Genomic DNA, 20,207 nt, shown 5'->3' with positions numbered 1-20,207 from the left:
CTCTGTGGCTGATATCGCGTAAATGAGATGACATTCTGGCAAAACAAGTGAGAATACATAAGTTCTTGTAATCTCAGAGTCTGGAGATGGCTGTAGACAGCATGGCAGCAAGCAAGCAAGCAGGTTGGGGCTAGAAATAGTGACGCCTTTGTGCTGGGGAGAACCAGCCTAGCATCTGTACAACAGTTCGAAGAGAGACCACCGTCCACTGAGGGTGCTCTGGTCGTATATCAGGCTATTGTGTGCGGGGAGGTTGGCTCGTGACCGTTGGGTGCAGTGGATGACCGACAGACCTCGCGAGAAATTTCTAGTGGTGCGAGGACTATATATGGTGTATGGTGCATGTGCTTGTGTGTTTCTTTCTTTCTTTCTTTATTTTTTTAGATCTGTCTCTCTTCGTGGTATATATGTCCGACTGCATGGTGAACGATAGCTATATGCAGGATTCATAAGTGATGATTTTGCATGATGCAGGATATGAATTGTGTTTACTGCATCCATATGGTATGGTGGTAGAATCGTTTGTGCTGATAACGCCTGGCTGGAGATCGGGTTCACTCCGAAAAATTCAAGCTTTCCTCGACAGTAGCAGAGCACTGCAATTGATTTAATGTCTTTGGCCATAGTTTCCATATTTCATGATCTATTGACCACTTTTACAAGGTTTAACTGTCAGTGCAATAAGGCTGATATATAATTTTTTGGATGTGTACAAAATAGTTTTGCTGCTGAAAGTCTCGTAATTTGTCTGTCTGCAGAAATATGCGGGCAGTTCTCGCACACAGGAACCAGCAGCACTTTGGCAGGTAAATTCAGTAAGAATCAATCAGAATGCTCCATTCACAAGCAGTTCCATGACGTCAGAGAGTCACAATATAGCCTTTGCATGGGGCATAGGAACCTCTTCAGACTAGTTCGAACAAAACAGGTGCAAGGTATCTACAGAAAGTTCTGTGATGTCTGAGAACAACGTGATGTCTTCATTGTTCGATCGTTCAGACACAAGTCCACGTAGACCACCAAATTGTGACTTCAAAGCATCTCCAGATCAGCAGCTGTAGGACATCAAAATTTCACCGAAAATTCCAGCCATTTTTCTCGCCTGTAGGAATGTGCTTCAAATTCTGGTTGTGTAATATTTCCGATTTTCCGTCTGTGCTTAGACACCAGCTATGCCTCGAGAAGTGAGAAAAATAACGTCCCTGACTCCAGCAGAAAATATAAACTAAGCCTACTCACTGTTTCAGAAAATTCATGAACACCACAGCGACTGTAGGACTCGGAAATTTTTCTCCTTCTGTCTCTCTGGCAGTGCCTTCATCAAGCAACTAAAACTCGAAAAGAGGTGAGCGTCCTTTTTTTTAGAGTTCCATAGAGATATTTATTTCGACTCCCAAATATCATCGTTTTGGTATGTAAAATAAGATATTGCAAGTGGTTCAAATGGCTCTGAGCGCTATGGGACTTAAGATCTGAGGTCATCAGTCCCCTAGAACACAGAGCTACTTAAATCTAACTAACCTAAGGACATCACACACATCCATGCCCGAGGTAGGATTCAAACCTACGGTTTCAGACTGAAGCGCTTAGAACCGCTCGGCCACACCCGCCGGCTAAGATATTGTAGCGGATATTGGTTTCGGGATCTGTTTCCCATAAAAGCATGTGAAGTGAGATTTCACAAGTGTGCCGCGCTCTTTCCAGAGTCTGTGTTCAAGTGTGTGGTGGTAGACACCGAGAAGTTGAAGCAAACTACTGTGCAGTGATCTTTCTTTTGAAAGTGTATTTAGAGACATATTCAATTGGATTTAGTAACGCCTAAATCTACAGCTACATGGTTGCTCCAAAAATCGCATTTAATAGCCTGGCAGAGGACTCATCAAACCAACTTCACAATAATTCTCTATTATTCTAATCTCGTACAGCGAGCGGAAAAAACGAACACCTATAGCTCTCGGTGCGTGCTCTGATTTCCCTTATTTTATTACGATGATCGTTTCTCCCTACGTACATCGGCGTCAACAAAATAATTTTAGAATCGGAGGAGGAAGTTGGTGACTGAAATTTCGTGAGAAGATTCTGCCGCAACGAAAATGCTTTTGTTTTAATGATGTCCACCCCAAATCTTGTATCATTTCAGTGACACTCTCTCCCCTATTTCGTGATAATACAAAACGTGCTGCGCTTCTCAAACTTTCTCAATGTACTCCATCAATCCTATCTGGTAAAGATCCCACACTGCGCAGCAGTATTCTAAAAGAGGGCGGGCAACCGTAGTGTAGGCAGTCCTTTTAGTGTCCTTCCAAAAAACTTAGTTTTTAGTTAGTCTTCCCCACAACATTTTCTATGTTCCTTCCAATTTAAGTTGTTCATAATTGTAATTACCAGATATTATTTGAATTTACAGCCCTTAAATATGACTAATCTATCGTGTAACCGAAGTTTAACTGATATTAGATGATTTCACACTTTTCATTATTCAGGATCAATTGCCAAATTTCAGGCCATAAAGATACCTTTTCTAAATCGTTTTGCAATTCTTTTTGATCTTCTCATGACTTTACTAGTCGATAAACGACAGCGTCATCTGCAAAAAACCTCAGACGGCTGCTCAGATTGTCTCTCAAATCGTTTATATAGATAAGGAACAGCAAAGGGCCTATAAAACTTCGTTGGGGAACGCCAGAAATCACTTCTGTTTCACACGATGACTTTCCGTCATTTACTACGAACTGTGAACTTCTCGACAGGAAATCACGAATCCAGTCATATAACTGAGACGATATTCCAAAAGCACGCAATTTCACTACAAGCCACTTCGGTGGTACAGCGTCAGAAGTCTTCCGGAAAACTAGAAATACCGAATCAGTTTGAACTCCCTTATCAATTACACTCAACAACTCGTGTGAGTAAAGAGCTACTTGTGTTTCACAAGAACGATGTTTTCTAACGATTTTGACAGTGTGTCTGTAGACCGTTCTCTTCGAGGTAATTCATAATATTCGAACACAGTATATCTTCCAAAATACTGCTGCACATCGACATTACTGATATGGGCCTGTAATTTAGTGGATTACTCCTACTACTTTTCTTGAATTTTGATGTGACCTGTGCAGCTTTCCAGTTTTTTGGTACGGATCCTTCGTCGAGCGAGCGGTTGTATATGATTGTTAAGTATAGAGCCATTATATCTGTATACTCTGAAAGGAACCTAACTGATATACAGTCTGGACCGGAAGAGTTGCTTTTGTTAAGTGATTTAAGTTACTTCACTACTCAGAGGACATCTACTTCTACGTTACTCATGTTGGCAGCTGTTCTTGATTCGAATTCTTGTGTATTTACTTCGTCTTCGTTGGCGAAGGAATTTCGGAAAACTGTGTTTAGTAACTCTGCCTTCGCAGTGCTATCGTCGATAGTATTTCCATTGCTATATCGCAGAGATGGCATTGGTTGCGTGTTGCCACTAGCATACTTCACATACGAACAGAATCTCTTTGGATTTTCTGTCAGGTTTCGAGACAAAGTTTCGTCGTGGGAACTATTGTAAGTATCTCGCATTGAAATCCGCGCTAAATTTCAAGCTTTTGTAAAAGATCGCCAATCTTGGAGGTTTTGCGTTCGTTTGAACTTGGCATGTTTTTTTCGTTGTTTCTATAACAGTGTTCTAATCCGTTTTGTATACCAAGGAAGATGAGCTCCGTTGTTTGTTAATTTATTTGGTATAAATCTCTCAATTGCTGCCGATACCATTTCTCTGAATTCAAGCCAAATCTGATCTACACTTATATTGTTAATTTGTAAGGGGTGGAGGTTGTCCCTCAGGAAGGCGTCAAGTGAATTTTTATTTGCTTTTTGGAATAGGTAAATTTTTCATTAATTTTTGGAGGATTTAGGGGTTACAATATTCAATCTCGCTATGACAACCCTTTGTTCACTAATCCCAGTACCCTTTTTAATGCTCGTTATTAGCTCAGGCTTATTTGTTGCTAAGAGGTCAAGCATGTTTTCACAACCGTTTATTAATCGCGTGGGGCAAGAACTAACTGCTCGAAATAATTTTCAGAGAATTTCGGATGATTTTTAAGCGTACCTCCGGAATTAAACATATATTTTCGCCAACATATCGAGGGTAAATTAAAGTCACCGCCATTGTACTAAATGCTTTCTCTGAGAATTACTTTGAACAATTAGTTTATGAGCCCACACGAATTGTAAATGGTTTGAAAACACACTTGACCTCTTAGCCACAAATTATCCTGATCTAATAGAGAGAGTCATGACGGATACAGGGGTTAGTGAACACAAGATCATTGTAGCGAGGCTCAAAACCATATCAACCACAACCACTAAAAATAAACGCATAACATATCTATTTAAAACAGCAGATAAAAATTCGCTTGATGCCTTCCTAAGAGAGAGTCTCCATTCCTTCCGAGCTAATTATGTAAGTGTAGACCAGATATGATTTAAATTCAAAGATACAGTATCGACACCAATAGATAGATTCATACCGCATAAGTTAATAAGAGACGGGACTGATCCACCATGGTACACAAAACACGTCAGAACACTGTTGCAGAAGCAACGAAAAAAGTATACCAACTTCAGAAGAGCGCAATATCCCCAAGACTGGCTAGGTTTCACGGAATCTCGAAATTTAGTGCGGACGTCAATGCGATATGCTTTTAATAGTTTCCACAATGAAACATTGTCTCAAAATGTGGTAGAAAACCCAAAGAGATTCTGGTCGTATGTAAAGTACACTAGAGGCAAAAAACAGTCAAATCCGTCACTGCGCGACAGAGATGGAAATGTTACCGATGGTGGTGTCACTAAAGCGGAGTTACTAAATACAGTTTTCCGTAATTCCTTCACGAAAGCAGACGAAGTAAATATTCCAGAATTCGAAACCAGAGCATCTGTTAGCATGAGTGACATAAAAGTATATATCTTAGGTGTTGCGAAACAACTCAAATCACTTAAGAAAGGCAAGTCTTCCGGTCCAGATGGTACAACAACCAGGTTCCTTTCAGAGTACGCAGACACAATAGCGCCTTTCTTAGCAATCATATACAGTCGCTCACTTGACGAAAGGTCTGTTCCTAAAGACTGGAAAGTAGGACAGGTCACACCAATATTCAAGAAAGGAAATAGGAGTAACCCATTGAATTACAGACTCATATCACTGATCTCAATTTGCAGTAGGATTTTGGAGCATATACTGCACTCAAACATTATGAATCACCTTGAATAAAATTGACTTATTGATACATAACCAACACAGATTCAGAAAATATCGTTCTTGTGCAACGCAGCTAGCTCTTTATTCCCATGAAGTAATGAGTGCTGTCGACAAGGGATCTCAGATCGATTCCAAATTCCAAGATTTCCAGAACGCTTTTGATGCCGTTCCTCACAAGCGACTATTAATCAAATTGCGTGCGTATGGAGTATCGTCTCAGTTGTGTGACTGGATTCGTGATTTCCTCTCAGAGAGGTCACAGTTCGTAGTGATAGACGGTAAATCGTCGAGGAGAACAGAAGTGATATCTTGCGTTCCGCAAGGTAGTGTCATAGGCCCTCTGCTGTTCCTGATTTATACAAATGATCTAGGTGATAATCTGAGCAGCCCCCTTAGACTGTTTGCAGATCACGCTATCATTTACCGTCTAGTAAAATCATCAGACGATCAACTCCAATTACAAAATGATCTAGAGAGAATTTCTGTATGGTGCGAAAAGTGGCAGTTGGCACTAAACAAAGAAAAGTCCGAGGTCATCCATACGGGTACTAAAAGAAATCCGATAAATTTTGGGTATGCGAAAAATCGCACAAATCTAAGGGCTGTCAATTCGTCTAAATACCTAGGAATTACAATTACGAGCAACTTAAATTGGAATGACCACATAGATAATATTGTGGGGAAGGCGAAACAAAGACTGTGCTTTGTTGGCAAGTACACTTAGAAGATGCGACAAACCCATTAAAGAGACAGCCTACATTACGCTTGTCCGTCCTCTGCTGGAATATTGTTGCGCGGTATGGGATCCTTACCAGGTAGGATTGACGGAGGGCATCGAAAAAGTGCAAAGAAGGGCAGCTCGTTTCGTGTTATCGCACAATAGGAGTGAGAGTGTTACTGATATGTTATACGAGTTGGGGTGGCAGTCACTGAAACAAAGGTGGTTTTCTTTGCGGCGAAATCAATTTACGAAATTTCAATCACCAACTTTCTCTTCTGAATGCGAAAATATTTTGTTGACACCCACCTACGTAGGGAGAAATGATCATCATGATAAAATAAGAGAAATCAGAGCTCGAACGGAAGGTTTTGGCGTTCCTTTTTCCCATGCGCCATTCGAGAGTGGAATGATAGAGAAGTAGTATGAAAAATGATTCAATGAACCCTCTGCCAATCACTTAAGTGTAAATTGCAGAGTAACCATGTAGATGTAGATGTAGAACTATAATTGTGCAAGTCGGGTACGTGTCTGAATTTGAACTCAAGTTTTCTTCCAACCTTTCAGCAATTGTATCATCTGAATTGGAAGGTCAGTAAAAGGATTCAATTATTATTTTATTCCGGTTTCCAGGAATGACCTCTACCCATTTCGCGACGAGCTAAACTACTTCTAACAGCAACAAATACTCCATCACCAACTGTGTTATCCTATCCTTTCGGATCACCATTAGGTTCTTCGCAAAAATTTCTGCTGAATTTATCTCCCGCTTTAGCCAGCTTTCAGTGCCGATAAAAATTTGAGTATCAGTACTTTCTATTATCGCTTGAAGCTTTGGTACTTTCCCAACACAGCTACAACAATTTCCAACTGTTATACTAATGGTTCCTGTATCTACGTTCTTCCTGTGTTCTGTCTGCACCCTTTGTGACTAACTCCTGAAGCAGCTCGTGGTCAAAGACACTCTGTTGAAGTGAACTAGCAGATGTCTGCTGACAGTGCCGTCGCGCTCACCTCCGTCCCGAGCCTCAGCAGGTCCCGTGCCGGCACGCGGCACCACCATTTGTCGGCAGAGCTGCTGAGAAATCGCGGGAGGCGTTTCTCGACGTTTTACCTCCTAACCGTCTGGCACGGGCCGTAATCTTTGACACTGTACCGGCCTGCAGCCTCGTTAATGGTACCGGGTGATCAAAAAGTCAGTATAAATTTGAAAACTTAATAAACCACGGAATAATGTAGATAGAGAGGTAAAAATGGACACACATGCTTGGAATGACATGGGGTTTTATTAGAACCAAAAAAAAACAAAGTTCACAAAATGTCTGACTGATCTCTTGCGCGCGTCGTTTGGTGACGATCGTGTGCTCAGCCGCCACTTTCGTCACGCTTGGCCTCCGAGGTCCCCAGACCTCAGTCCGTGCGATTATTGGCTTTGGGGTTACCTGAAGTCGCAAGAGTATCGTGATCGACCGACATCTCTAAGGATGCTGAAAGACAACATCCGACGCCAATGCCTCACCATCACTCCGGACATGCTTTACAGTGCTGTTCACAACATTATTCCTCGACTAAAGCTATTGTTGAGGAATGATGGTGGACATATTGAGCATTTCCTGTAGAGAACATCATCTTTGCTTTGTCTTACTTTGTTATGCTAATTATTGCAATTCTGATCAGATGAAGCGCCATCTGTGGGACATTTTTTGAACTTTTGTATTTTTTTGGTTCTAATAAAACCCCATGTCATTCCAAGCATGTGTGTCAAATTGTACCTCTCTATTTACATTATTCCGTGATTTATTCAGTTTTCAAATTTATACTGACTTTTTGATCACCCGGTATATTTACGAAATTAAATGTTACACCTAATCGGCGATGGCAAAACGCTGCCGAAATGTGTGTTTGGCACCGACGCGGAGCTGGGAATACAGTAGATGCGGAGGAGAGGTGTGAGTGTGTGTGTTGTGTGTGTTGTCGCAGCTCTGGCAGCGGAGACATCGACTGGAGCTGGGTGTCCGGCGAGGAGGAGCGCCAGCGGCGGGCGTCGATGCGGCGCGTGGAGCCTCTGCAGCAGCCCGCTCTGCCGCTGCCGCTGCCGCCGCTGGCCGCGCCGCCCCTGCAGCTGCAGCACCGGCCGTGCCGCGCCTCCGCGCCGCCCGCGCCCACGCTAGCGCACCAAGCGCCGCCGCCCGCAGATTTCCCGCGCAGGTCAGTTTCAAAACCAAAACACGTTTTCACTAAATTTACTGCACTTACTTTAGCGAAACTTGTTCTCACGCCATATCCTTCCATTGCGCGTGAAAATTTTCAAAAATAAAACATTAATACACTCGTTGTACACTACTGGGCATTAAAATTGCTACACCAAGAAGAAATGCAGATGATAAACGGGTATTCATTGGACAAATATATTATACTAGAACTGACATGTGATTACATTTTCACGCAATTTGGGTGCATAGATCCTGAGAAATCAGTACCCAGAACAACCACCTCTGGCCGTAATAATGGCCTTGATACGCCTGGGCATTAAGTCAAACAGAGTTTAGATGGCGTGTACAGGTACAGCTGCCCATGCAGCTTCAACACGATACCACAGTTCATCAAGAGTAGTGACTGGCGCACTGTGACGAGCCACTTGCTGGGCCACCATTGACCAGACGTTTTCAGTTGGTGAGAGATCTGGAGAATGTGCTGGCTAGGGCAGCAGTCGAACATTTTCTGTATCCAGAAAGGCCAGTACAGGACCTGCAACATGCGGTCGTGCATTATCATGCTGAAATGTAGAGTTTCACAGGGATGGAATCAAGGGTAGAGCCACGGGTCGTAACACATCTGAAATGTAACGTCCTCTTTTCATATTGCCGTCAGTGCGAACAAGAGGTGACCGAGAGGTGTAACCTATGGCACCCCGTACCATCACGCCGGGTGATACGCCAATATGGCGATGACGAATACACGCTTCCAATTTGCGTTCACCGCGAAGTCGCCAGACACGGACGCGACCATCATGATGCTGTAAACAAGACCTGGATTCATCTCAAAAAAATGTCGTTTTGCCTTTCGTGCACCCAGGTTCGTCGTTGAGTACACCATCGCAGGCGCTCCTGTGTGTGATGCAGCGTCAAGGGTAACCGCAGCCATGGTCTCCGAGCTGATAGTCCGTACTACTGCAAACTTTGTCGAACTGTTCGTGCAGATGGTTGTCGTCTTGCAAACATCCCCATCTGTTGACTCAGGAATCGAGACGTGGCTGCACGATCCGTTACAGCCATGCGGATAAGATACCTGTCATCTCGACTGCTAGTGATACGATGCCGTCGAGATCCAGCACGGCGTTCCGCATTGCCCTCCTGTACCCACCGATTCCATATTCTGCTAACAGTCATTGGATCTCGACCAACGCGAGCAGCAATGTCGCGATACGATAAACCGCAATCGCGATAGGCTACAATCCGACCTTTATCAAAGTCGGAAACGTGATGGTACGCATTTCCCCTCCTTACACGAGGCATCACAACAACGTTTCACCAGGCAACGCCGCTCAACTGCTGTTTGTGTATGAGAAATCGGTTGGAAATTTTCCTCATGTCAGCACGTTGAAGGTATCGCCACCGGCGCTAACCTTGTGTGAGTGCTCTGAAAAGCTAATCATTTGCATATCACAGCATCTTCTTCCTGTCGGTTAAATTTCGCGTCATCTTCGTGGTGTAGCAATTTTAATGGCCAGTATTGTAGTAATAATTATGTCGGTGTCCCTTTGCTGGGTTTTAGTATTAGTCGAAGACAGAAACGACATCGGCCGGCGGACTTTTAGCGGAGTGCCGTTACCGAGCGTCGATCGTCTGCGGGTGCGCTACACGGGAGTAAAGCCTAGTGCAAACGCCCGATAAACGACGCGAGTGTCTGTCGCGAAGCGCGGTATCCGATTATTCCGCGCCAAGAGAGTCCTCTCCCCTGACGACCTGCAAAATTTTCAGTTACTATGTCTGTATATGTAATTCGTAAGGTCAGGTTCATTACCTCGACAATCGACTTATGTCCTAGCAGCTGTTGCTGTCGTGAATAGCCTCTCTTTTTCCGTGCTCTAAGCGACACACCTGCCGACACTGTTCCTCGACAGGCCTTCCCTATCGATCTCTAGCGCCGTTTGTTTTCTGCAATATCTGCGAAATCCCGTGTTCTGCCGACTCGTCAATCTCTCGGGTCCCTCTGACCGTCTCCGATGTAGCGGCTATCTGTGTCCGACTGGCCCAAGTACATGTACACGTGTACTCATTTCCGCTCTTTCGACTGCATGTGAGCTCGACTCTGTCGCGCGGTGTTTATACAGAGGAGGAAACTATATATATGCTCCCGGAACATTAGCAGTAAACCATACCTCGATGCAGAACGCCTTTCTGAAAGCGTCTGCCACCGGAGTTTACTCGGCATCTCCGTTGTGCTTTTGCGCTTACCATATGAACCTTTAAAGAAACGTGCTGCTTTTATGTGGCTGGTCTCTATTTCCTCTGTCAGTCCTGTCTGATACAGACTCCAGACCGAAGAGCAAGACAGAGGTATCGGTCGAACGAGGGATTTGTAAGCTACCTCCTTTGTCGATCGACTACATTTCCTGATAATTCTTCCAATGAATTTCAAACCGGCAGCTGCCTTTACTGCAATTTGTTGTACGTAGTCGTTCCGCTTTAAACCGCTCCATACGCATATTCCTAGATACTTTATGGATGTCACTACTTCCTGTGATTCTTCTGAGAACGTCTAATCGTACAATGATGGGCCTTTCTGGCTATTTACACTCAGTATGTTACATTTGTTTATATTGGGGGTCAGTTTCCAGTCCGAACACCGAGCGTAGCTGCGTTGCAGCTCTTCCTACAATTTCCTAGCGTTACAACTTCTTCGTATAGAATAGCATCACCCGCGGAAAGTCTCGTCGCACTTCCGACGTTGTCTACTAGGTCGGTTATACACAGGGTGGTCCATCGATAGTGACCGAAGGGGGAAACTAGATGGCGCTATGGTTGGCCCAATAGATGGCGCTGCCATAGGTCAAACGGATATCAACTGCGTTTTTTAAAAATAGGAACCCCCATTTTTATTACATATTCGTGTAGTGCGTAAAGAAATATGAATGTTTTAGTTGGACCACTTTTTTCGCTTTGTGATAGCTGGCGCTGTAATAGTGACAAACGTATAAGTACGTGGTATCACGTAACATTCCGCCAGTGCGGACGGTATTTGCTTCTGATACATTACCGGTGTTAAAATGGACCGTTTACCAATTGCGGAAAACGTCGATATCGTGTTGATGTGTGGCTATTGTGATCAAAATGCCCAACGGGCGTGTGCTATGTATGCTCCTCGGTATCCTGGACGACATCATCCAAGTGTCCGGACCATCCACCGGATAGTTACGTTATTTAAGGAAACAGGAAGTGTTCAGCCACATGTGAAACGTCAACCAAGAACTGCAACAAATGATGATGCCCAAGTAGGTGTTTTAGCTGCTGTCGCGGCTAATCCGCACATCAGTAGAAGACGAATTGCTCGAGAATCGGGAATTTCAAAAACATCGGTGTTGAGAACGCTACATCTACATCGATTGCACCCGTACTATATTTCAATGCACCAGGAATTGCATGGCGACGACTTTGAACGTCGTATACAGTTCTGCCACTGGGCACAAGAGAAATTATGGGACGATGACAGATGTTTTGCACGCGTTCTATTTAGCGACGAAGCGTCATTCACCAACAGCGGTAACGTAAACCGGCATAATATGCACTATTGGGCAACCGAAAATCCACGATGACTTTGACAAGTGGAACATCAGCGACCTTGGCGGGTTAATGTATAATGCGGCGTTATGGGAGGAAGGATAATTGGCCCCCATTTTATCGATGGCAGTCTAAATGGTGCAATGTATGCTGATTTCCTACGTAATGTTCTACCGATGTTACTACAAGATGTTTCACTGCATGACAGAATGGCGATGTACTTCCACATGATGAATGTCCGGCACATAGCTCGCGTGCAGTTGAAGCGGTATTGAATAGCATATTTCATGACAGGTGGATTGGTCGTCGAAGCACCATACCATGGCCCGCACGTTCACCGGATCTGACGTCCCCGGATTTCTTTCTGTGGGGAAAGTTGAAGGATATTTGCCATCGTGATCCACCGACAACGCCTGACAACATGCGTCAGCGCATTGTCAATGCATTTGCGAACATTACGGTAGTCGAACTACTCACTGTTGAGAGGAATGTCGTTACACGTATTGCCAAATGCATTGAGGTTGACGGACAGCATTTTGAGCATTTATTGCATTAATGTGGTATTTACAGGCAATCACGCTGTAACAGCATGCGTTCTCAGAAATAAGTTGACAAAGGTACACGTATCACATTGGAACAACCGAAATAAAATGTTGAAACGTACCTACGTTCTGTATTTTAATTTATTAAACCTACCTGTTACCAACTGTTCCTCTAAAATTGTGAGCCATATGTTTGTGACTATTACATCGCCATCCATCACAAAGCGAAAAAAGTGGTCCAACTAAAACATTCATATTTCTTTACGTACTACATGAATATGTAATAAAAGATGGGGGTTCCTATTTCAAATGGTTCAAATGGCTCTGAGCACTATGGGACTTAACATCTGTGGTCATCAGCCCCCTAGAACTTAGAACTACTTAAACCTAACTAACCTAAGGACATCACACACATCCATGCCCGAGGCGGGTTTCGAACCTGCGACCGAAGCAGTCGCGCGGTTCCGGACTGAGCGCCTTAACCGCGAGACCACCGCGGCCGGCGGTTCCTATTTAAAAAACCGCAGTTGATATCCGTTTGACCCATGGCAGCGCCATCTAGCGGGCCAACCATAGCGCCATCTGGTTTCCCCCTTCAGCTAGACAAGTTTCGTTCTTTGTAGCTTTTTCGTTTGACGCTTATTTCGTGAGATATTTGGCCCGGTCACGATCAATGGACCACCCTGTATATTGTGAAAAGTAATCGTACTTGAGATACATCCCAAGTTACATACACGTTTGAAGATTTCTCTCCATTGCAAATGACGCGATGTGTTCTGTTTGCTAGAAACTCTTTAGTCAGTCACACGGTTGGGCTGGCAGTCTATACGCTCCTATTTTCTTCGTTAGGCGACTACGCCGAACTGCATGGAACGCCTTCCGGAGGTCGAGGGAAGAACAGATGGTTCAAGTGGCTCTGAGCACTATGGGACTCAACTGCTGTGGTCATAAGTCCCCTAGAACTTAGAACTACTTAAACCTAACTAGCCTAAGGACAGCACACAACACCCAGCCATCACGAGGCAGAGAAAATCCCTGACCCCGCCGGGAATCGAACCCGGGAACCCGGGCGTGGGAAGCGAGAACGGGGAAGAACAGAGTGAGCTGGGTTTCATACGATCGTTGATTCCGGAACTGGTGTTGATTCCTACGTAGGAGACTCGTTCTCCAGAAATGTCATCATACGCGAGCTTAACATACAGTCGTTTGGAGCGCTTTCTCTGGTGTTCCGGCAGGTACTTGCACTTTAGTTTCGTCAATGCGTAGCTGGGGTCAACCACAACAAATATTGTTCATCACGTCTTTCATGTGACCCCAGTTTCAGCGGAAAGAGTCGGTTTGTTTCCCGTTACAAACAGGACGTCCGCCTGCATAGCTGGGTGGTAACATGCTCATTTCCCATGCAAGCGGGCCAGGGTCGATTCCCGGCCGCGTTGGAGATTTTCTGTTGTCATCATCATTTTATTCTTATCATCTGTGCGCAAGTCGCCCAGTGTGGCGTCGACTGACATCAGACTTGCACTTGGCGGCCGAACTTCCCCGTATGGAGGGAGCCTCGTGGCCAATGCTGCCATACGCTCATTTCATTTTTCACAAACAGGATGATTTTTAAAACGGCACTTTATGCATCCATTAGATAGAGAGGTCCCATATTAGTGTAGTGCGATGTTCGTTTTGTCGATATGTATTAACACGGACAGGAAAACGTCGAGAGTAGCCACTACTCTAGCTGCGACAGAACCACCCCAGCCCGCGCTGACTGCTACCGCCATGAAACGACGTTGCTCAGTTTCCGCTGGAGTAGGTGTTATTCTTCGTGTTTTTATGTCCCTTTTAATACATATAGATCAAATAAAGTTCGATAGCTCTGACGAATGAGCACGTAAAATTCCACTTTAAAAATCATTTTGTTTGTAACAGGAAACAAACCGATGCTTTCCGTCGTCACTGGGAGTTCCATGAAAGACGTGAAGAGTAGTGTTAATTTTTGATGACTCCAGCTGTACACGGCTAAACAAAAATTGCAAATATCTACCGAAACAAAATAGAATAAGCACGTGACGACTCTTACGAGAGAGCGCTTGTGTACAAAGTGATTAAGCTGCCCCTGCATATGGGTTTTATGCAACACAGAATGCCTTCAAATACCAGCAGTAAGATTCTTATACTCTCTCCCTCGCTACATGCAAGCTATTGATCCTATAGAAAAAAATGGAGTGGACCTTTTTGTATAAAATTTAATGTAATTATATTTTGTACTGGTATTCATTTCCGCTAGAGGCCATAGTTTTCAAATTATTCGAGAAAAATCGACCTTCAAAGGTGTCTTTCTCGAATAACTCGAAAATCATGGCCTCCAGCGAAAACGTATCCCACTTCAAAATTTATCTACATTAAATTTCCTAAAAAAAGATCGTGTTCATTTTTTCTGTAGGATTACTAGTTTTTATGTAGTGAGCGAGAGAATATGAAAATCACGCGCATGGTTTTCGAAATCGTTGCACGCTGCATAAAACACATAGGTAGGGGCAGCTGAGTCACACTGTCTAATGTTAAAGCCTCGAACCCGACCCAATTGGCACTGCAAAGTCATAATCTACAGTATATAGCTACAGAACCGAGAGTCCTACTAGATTAATTATTTATTCGATTACAGGTTCTGGATAGCTGTATCGAGTTCGACAAGCTACATAGGCAGCGTTAGGCGTTATAAGCGTTGTTCGGCAGTTAATTTGATTTTTTTTTCCTGTTCTGCTGATGGCATTCGCGACAACTCGCTATGACGTGAATCTTGTCAGTACCATACTACACCTCTGTCAAACCAAGATATTTAGACCGTCTCAATTTGGTTTTCAAAAGAGTCTCTCCACAGGAATGCTATTTTCCAATTCATGAATCATATAATACAAAATTTAGCCGGCCGCGGTAGCCGTGCGGTTCTAGGCACTTCAGTCCGGAACTGCGTGACTGCTACGGTCGCAGGTTCGAATCCTGCTTCGGGCATGGATGTCTGTGATGTCCTCAGATGTTAGGTCCCATAGTGCTCAGAGCCATTTGAACCATTTATAAAATTTAAATGAGAAAATACTGTGACTTGGTAAGCATTTGATTGTGCAGTTCACAATATTGTCCTAAATCAAGTTAAATTTCTGTGGTATCATACATGTGCTGGTTATTGATTTTCATTCTGTCAAACTAAAAGGCTGCAGAGCATCACATTAAGGTATCCAGGGATTCTGCAAAATGAAAGAGCATCTCTAGGGGGGAAAAAAATAACTGCAGGTGCACCACAGGGATCAGTAGGAGGTCCGTTCTTGTTCTTGTTATGTATAAATGATCTGCCATCATATAACCAAGATGTAGAAGCAGTTCTCTTTAATGACAATGCACGTATTATAAAAAATCGTAATAGAGAAACAATATTTTCTGAACAATTAATAACTGATTTTCAGAAAATGGACTGTCGTTGCACGTAGGTAAAACACAACGTATGCAGTTCTGCTCTGCCCAACACCTGACTATACTATTAGAAATAATGCTTTAGGGTAAAATAATCCATGAAACATAATATTCTAAATTTTTAGGTCTTTACATTGAAGAACCAGAACTGCAAGTCGCAGGGTCTCACTTATTTGTTACATAGTTTAATTCTTAATTTCTTTGCGTGTTTTTGGTATTTGCATTGTTTAATTCAAAATTTCTGGCGTATTATAGTATTTGAGAGTTGTAGCATCGCGTTTTAGTGCCTGAATTGTGTAAAATCGCGTAGTCTCCTTCCGCCGCCGAGCAGTGTGTCAGCAGTGCGCAAGTAGCAGTATTACTGCATTTACTAGGCAATCTTGTATTTTAATAACCGTTTAAATTTTCTGTCGAATTGTTTGTGCTCTCTGTAGATTAGTTCAGACGTTCTTTGCACAACAGTTTTTAGCATGGATAGGGACTGCGACTGCTGTGTTCGGATGCAGGCTGAGTTGGCATCTCTTCGCTCCCAGCTTCAGGCAGTGTTGGCTTCGGTCACACAGCTTGAGGCTGTTGCCAATGAGCATCACTGTGGGGGTCCGGATGGGGGTTTGTCGGGGACGGCCAGCTCGTCCCACCCACCCCCCCAATCGGACTACGACTGTGGCTGCCCGGGATACTGCCCACATTGAGGCTGATCCCTCACCTGTGGTAGAGTGGGAGGTCGTCTCGAAGTGTGGCAGGGGGCGAAAGACGTTCCGGAGGCCTCTCCAGTTTGTCTGACGTACCGGTTTCAGGCTCTGTCTCAGACTGATACTGATCTTCGGCCGGACATGGCTGCTTGTCCTGTTCCAGAGGTTGCCCCTCAGTCTGCAAGATCCGGGCGGTCGCAGAGGGTGGGCTTACTGGTAGTTGGGAGCTCCAACGTCAGGCGCGTAATGGGGCCCCTTAGGGATATGGCAGCAAGAGAGGAGAAGAAAACCAATGTGCACTCCGTGTGCATACCGGGGGGAGTCATTCCAGATGTGGAAAGGGTCCTTCCGGATGCCATGAAGGGTACAGGGTGCACCCATCTGCAGGTGGTCGCTCATGTCGGCACCAATGATGTGTGTCGCTATGGATCGGAGGAAATCCTCTCTGGCTTCCGGCGGCTATCTGATTTGGTGAAGACTGCCAGTCTCGCTAGCGGGATGAAAGCAGAGCTCACCATCTGCAGCATCGTCGACAGGACTGACTGCGGACCTTTGGTACAGAGCCGAGTGGAGGGTCTGAATCAGAGGCTGAGACGGTTCTGCGACCGTGTGGGCTGCAGATTCCTCGACTTGCGCCATAGGGTGGTGGGGTTTCAGGTTCTGCTGGATAGATCAGGAGTCCACTACACGCAGCAAGCGGCTACACGGGTAGCAGGGGTTGTGTGGCGTGGACTGGGCGGTTTTTTTAGGTTAGATGGCCTCGGGCGAGTACAGAAAGGGCAGCAGCCTCAAAGGGTGCGGGGAAAAGTCAGGACATGCGGGGGCCAAGCAGCAATCGGTATTGTAATTGTAAACTGTCGAAGCTGCATTGGTAAAGTACCGGAACCTCAAGCGAAAAAGCACCGAAGCTGAAATCGTTATAGGTACAGAAAGCTGGCTGAAGCCAGAGATAAATTCTGCCGAAATTTTTACAAAGGCACAAATGGTGTTTAGAAAGGATAGATTGCATGCAACCGGTGGTGGCGTGTTTGTCGCTGTTAGTAGTAGTTTATCCTGTAGTGAAGTAGAAGTGGATAGTTCCTGTGAATTATTATGGGTGGAGGTTACACTCAACAACCGAGCTAGGTTAATAGTTGGTGCCTTTTACCGACCTCCCGACTCAGCAGCATTAGTGGCAGAACAACTGAGAGAAAAGTTGGAATACATATCACATAAATTTTCTCAGCATGTTATAGTCTTAGGTGGAGATTTCATTTTACCAGATATAGACTGGGACACTCAGATGTTTAGGACGGGTGGTAGGGACAGAGCATCGAGTGACATTATACTGAGTGCACTATCCGAAAATTACCTCGAGAACCGACTCGTGGAGATAACATCTTGAACCTACTGAAAACAAACAGACCCGTACTTTTCGACTCTGTAAGTGCAGAACAGGGAATCAGTGATCATAAGGCCGTTGCAGCATCCCTGGATATGGAAGTTAATAGGAATATAAAAAAGGGAGGAAGGTTTAACTGTTTAGCAAGAGTAATAGGAGGCAGATTTCAGACTACCTAACAGATCAAAACGAAAATTTCTGTTCCGACACTGACAATGTTGAGTGTTTATGGAAAAAGTTCAAGGCAATCGTAAAATGCGTTTTAGACAGGTACGTGCCGAGTAAAACTGTGACAGACGGGAAAAACCCACCGTGGTTCAACAACAAAGTTAGGAAACTACTGCGAAAGCAAAGAGAGCTTCACTCCAAGTGTAAACGCAGCCAAAACCTCTCAGACAACCAGAAGCTAAACGATGTCAAAGCTAGCGTAAGGAGGGCTATGCGTGAAGCGTGCAGTGAATTCGAAAGTAAAATTCTATGTACCGACTTGACAGAAAATCCTAGGAAGTTCTGGTCTTACGTTAAATCAGTAAGTGGCTCGAAGCAGCATATCCAGACACTCCGGGATGATGATGGCATTGAAATAGAGGATGACACGCGTAAAACTGAAATACTAAATACCTTTTTCCAAAGCTGTTTCACAGAGGAAGACCGCACTGCAATTCCTTCTCTAAATCCTCGCACAAACGAAAAAATGGTTGACATCGAAATAAGTGTCCAAGGAATAGAAAAGCAACTGGAGTCAGTCAACAGAGGAAAGTCCACTGGACCTGACGGGATACCAATTCGATTCTACACAGCGTACGCGAAAGAACTTGCCCCCCTTCTAACAGCCGTGTACCGCAAGTCTCTAGAGGAACGGAAGGTTCCAAATGATTGGAAAAGAGCACAGGTAGTCCCAGTCTTCAAGAAGGGTCGTCGAGCAGATGCGCAAAACTATAGACCTATATCTCTGACGTCGATCTGTTGTAGAATTTTAGAACATGTTTCTTGCTCGCGTATCATGTCGTTTTTGGAAACCCAGAATCTACTCTGTAGGAATCAACATGGATTCCGGAAACAGCGATCGTGTGAGACCCAACTCGCTTTATTTGTTCATGAGACCCAGAAAATATTAGATACAGGCTCCCAGGTAGATGCTATTTTCCCTGACTTCCGGAAGGCGTCCGATACAGTTCCGCACTGTCGTCTGATAAACAAAGTAAGAGCCTACGGAATATCAGACCAGCTGTGTGGCTGGATTAAAGAGTTTTTAGTAAACAGAACACAGCATGTTGTTATCAATGGAGAGACGTCTACAGACGTTAAAGTAACCTCTGGCGTGCCACAGGGCAGTTTTATGGGACCATTGTTTTTCACAATATATATAAATGACCTAGTAGATAGTGTCGGAAGTTCCAAGCTACCTAAGGACTACGGTTTATCGACTGAACATTTACAAGATACAACAGGCCTACTAAAGAGACTGCATACACCACGCTTGCCCGTTCTCTGCTAGAGTACCGCTGCGTGGCGCGGTATCCGCGTCAGATAGGATTGCCGGAAGACATCGAAAAAAGTTGAAAGAAGGACAGCTCGTTTTGAATTATCGCGAAACGGAAGGGAGAGTGTCACAGATATGATCCACAAACGCGGTTTTGGTTACAGTAGGATCTTCTCATGATATTTCAATCATCAGCTTTCTCCTTCGAATGCGAAAATATATTGTTGGCTGACTGACATAGCACAGATTCAGAAAATATTCTTATGAAACACAACTAGCTCCTTATTCTCACAAAGAAGTGAATGCTATCGACTGGGGATATAAAACTATTTCCATATTTCTAGATTTCTGAAAGGCTTTTGATACCGTTCCTCGCAAGCAGCTTCTAATCCAATTGCGTGGCTATGGAGTATCATCCCAGTTGCGTGACTGGATTCGTGATTTCCTCTCATAAAGGTCACAGTTCGTAGTAACTGACGGAAAGTAATCGAGTAAAACAGAAGTGATATCTGCTGTACTTCAAGGAAGTGTTACAGGACCTCCGCTGTTCCTAATCTATATAAATGATTTGGTGGACAATCTGAGCAGACTTCTTAGATTGTTTGTAGATAATGCTGCCATTTATCGTCTTCGAAAGTCATCAGAAGATCAAATCCAATTGCAAAATGATTTAGACAAGATACCTGTATGGTGCGACAAGTGGCAATTGACCAAAATAATGAAAAGTGTGAGGTCATTTACATAAGTACTAAAAGGAATCCGTTAAACTTCTGTTACAAGATAAATCAGACAAATATAAAGACTGTCAATTCACCTAAATACCCAGGAACTGCAGTCACGAAAAACTTAAATTGGAACGATCACGTAGATAATGTGGGAAGTCAAACTAAAGACTCGGTTTATTGGC

At 44.1% G+C, this 20,207-nt stretch overlaps 1 protein-coding gene across 1 annotated transcript in view; it reads left to right on the top strand.

Moving 5' to 3' along the window:
- Window positions 1–20,207, top strand: part of LOC126470745 (sodium-dependent transporter bedraggled) — a 446,015-nt gene that overhangs the window by 218,201 nt on the left and 207,607 nt on the right. The window contains exon 5 of the mRNA XM_050098751.1: window positions 8,095–8,171. Coding sequence (XP_049954708.1) covers window positions 8,095–8,171 — 77 coding nt within the window. The remainder of the gene's footprint in view (window positions 1–8,094; window positions 8,172–20,207) is intronic.

Source organism: Schistocerca serialis, chromosome 3 (assembly GCF_023864345.2).
Source record: "Schistocerca serialis cubense isolate TAMUIC-IGC-003099 chromosome 3, iqSchSeri2.2, whole genome shotgun sequence".
Taxonomy (NCBI): domain Eukaryota; kingdom Metazoa; phylum Arthropoda; class Insecta; order Orthoptera; family Acrididae; genus Schistocerca; species Schistocerca serialis.
The sequence above is the reverse complement of the archived record's forward strand: the minus strand, read 5'-3'. Positions and strand labels throughout refer to the sequence as shown.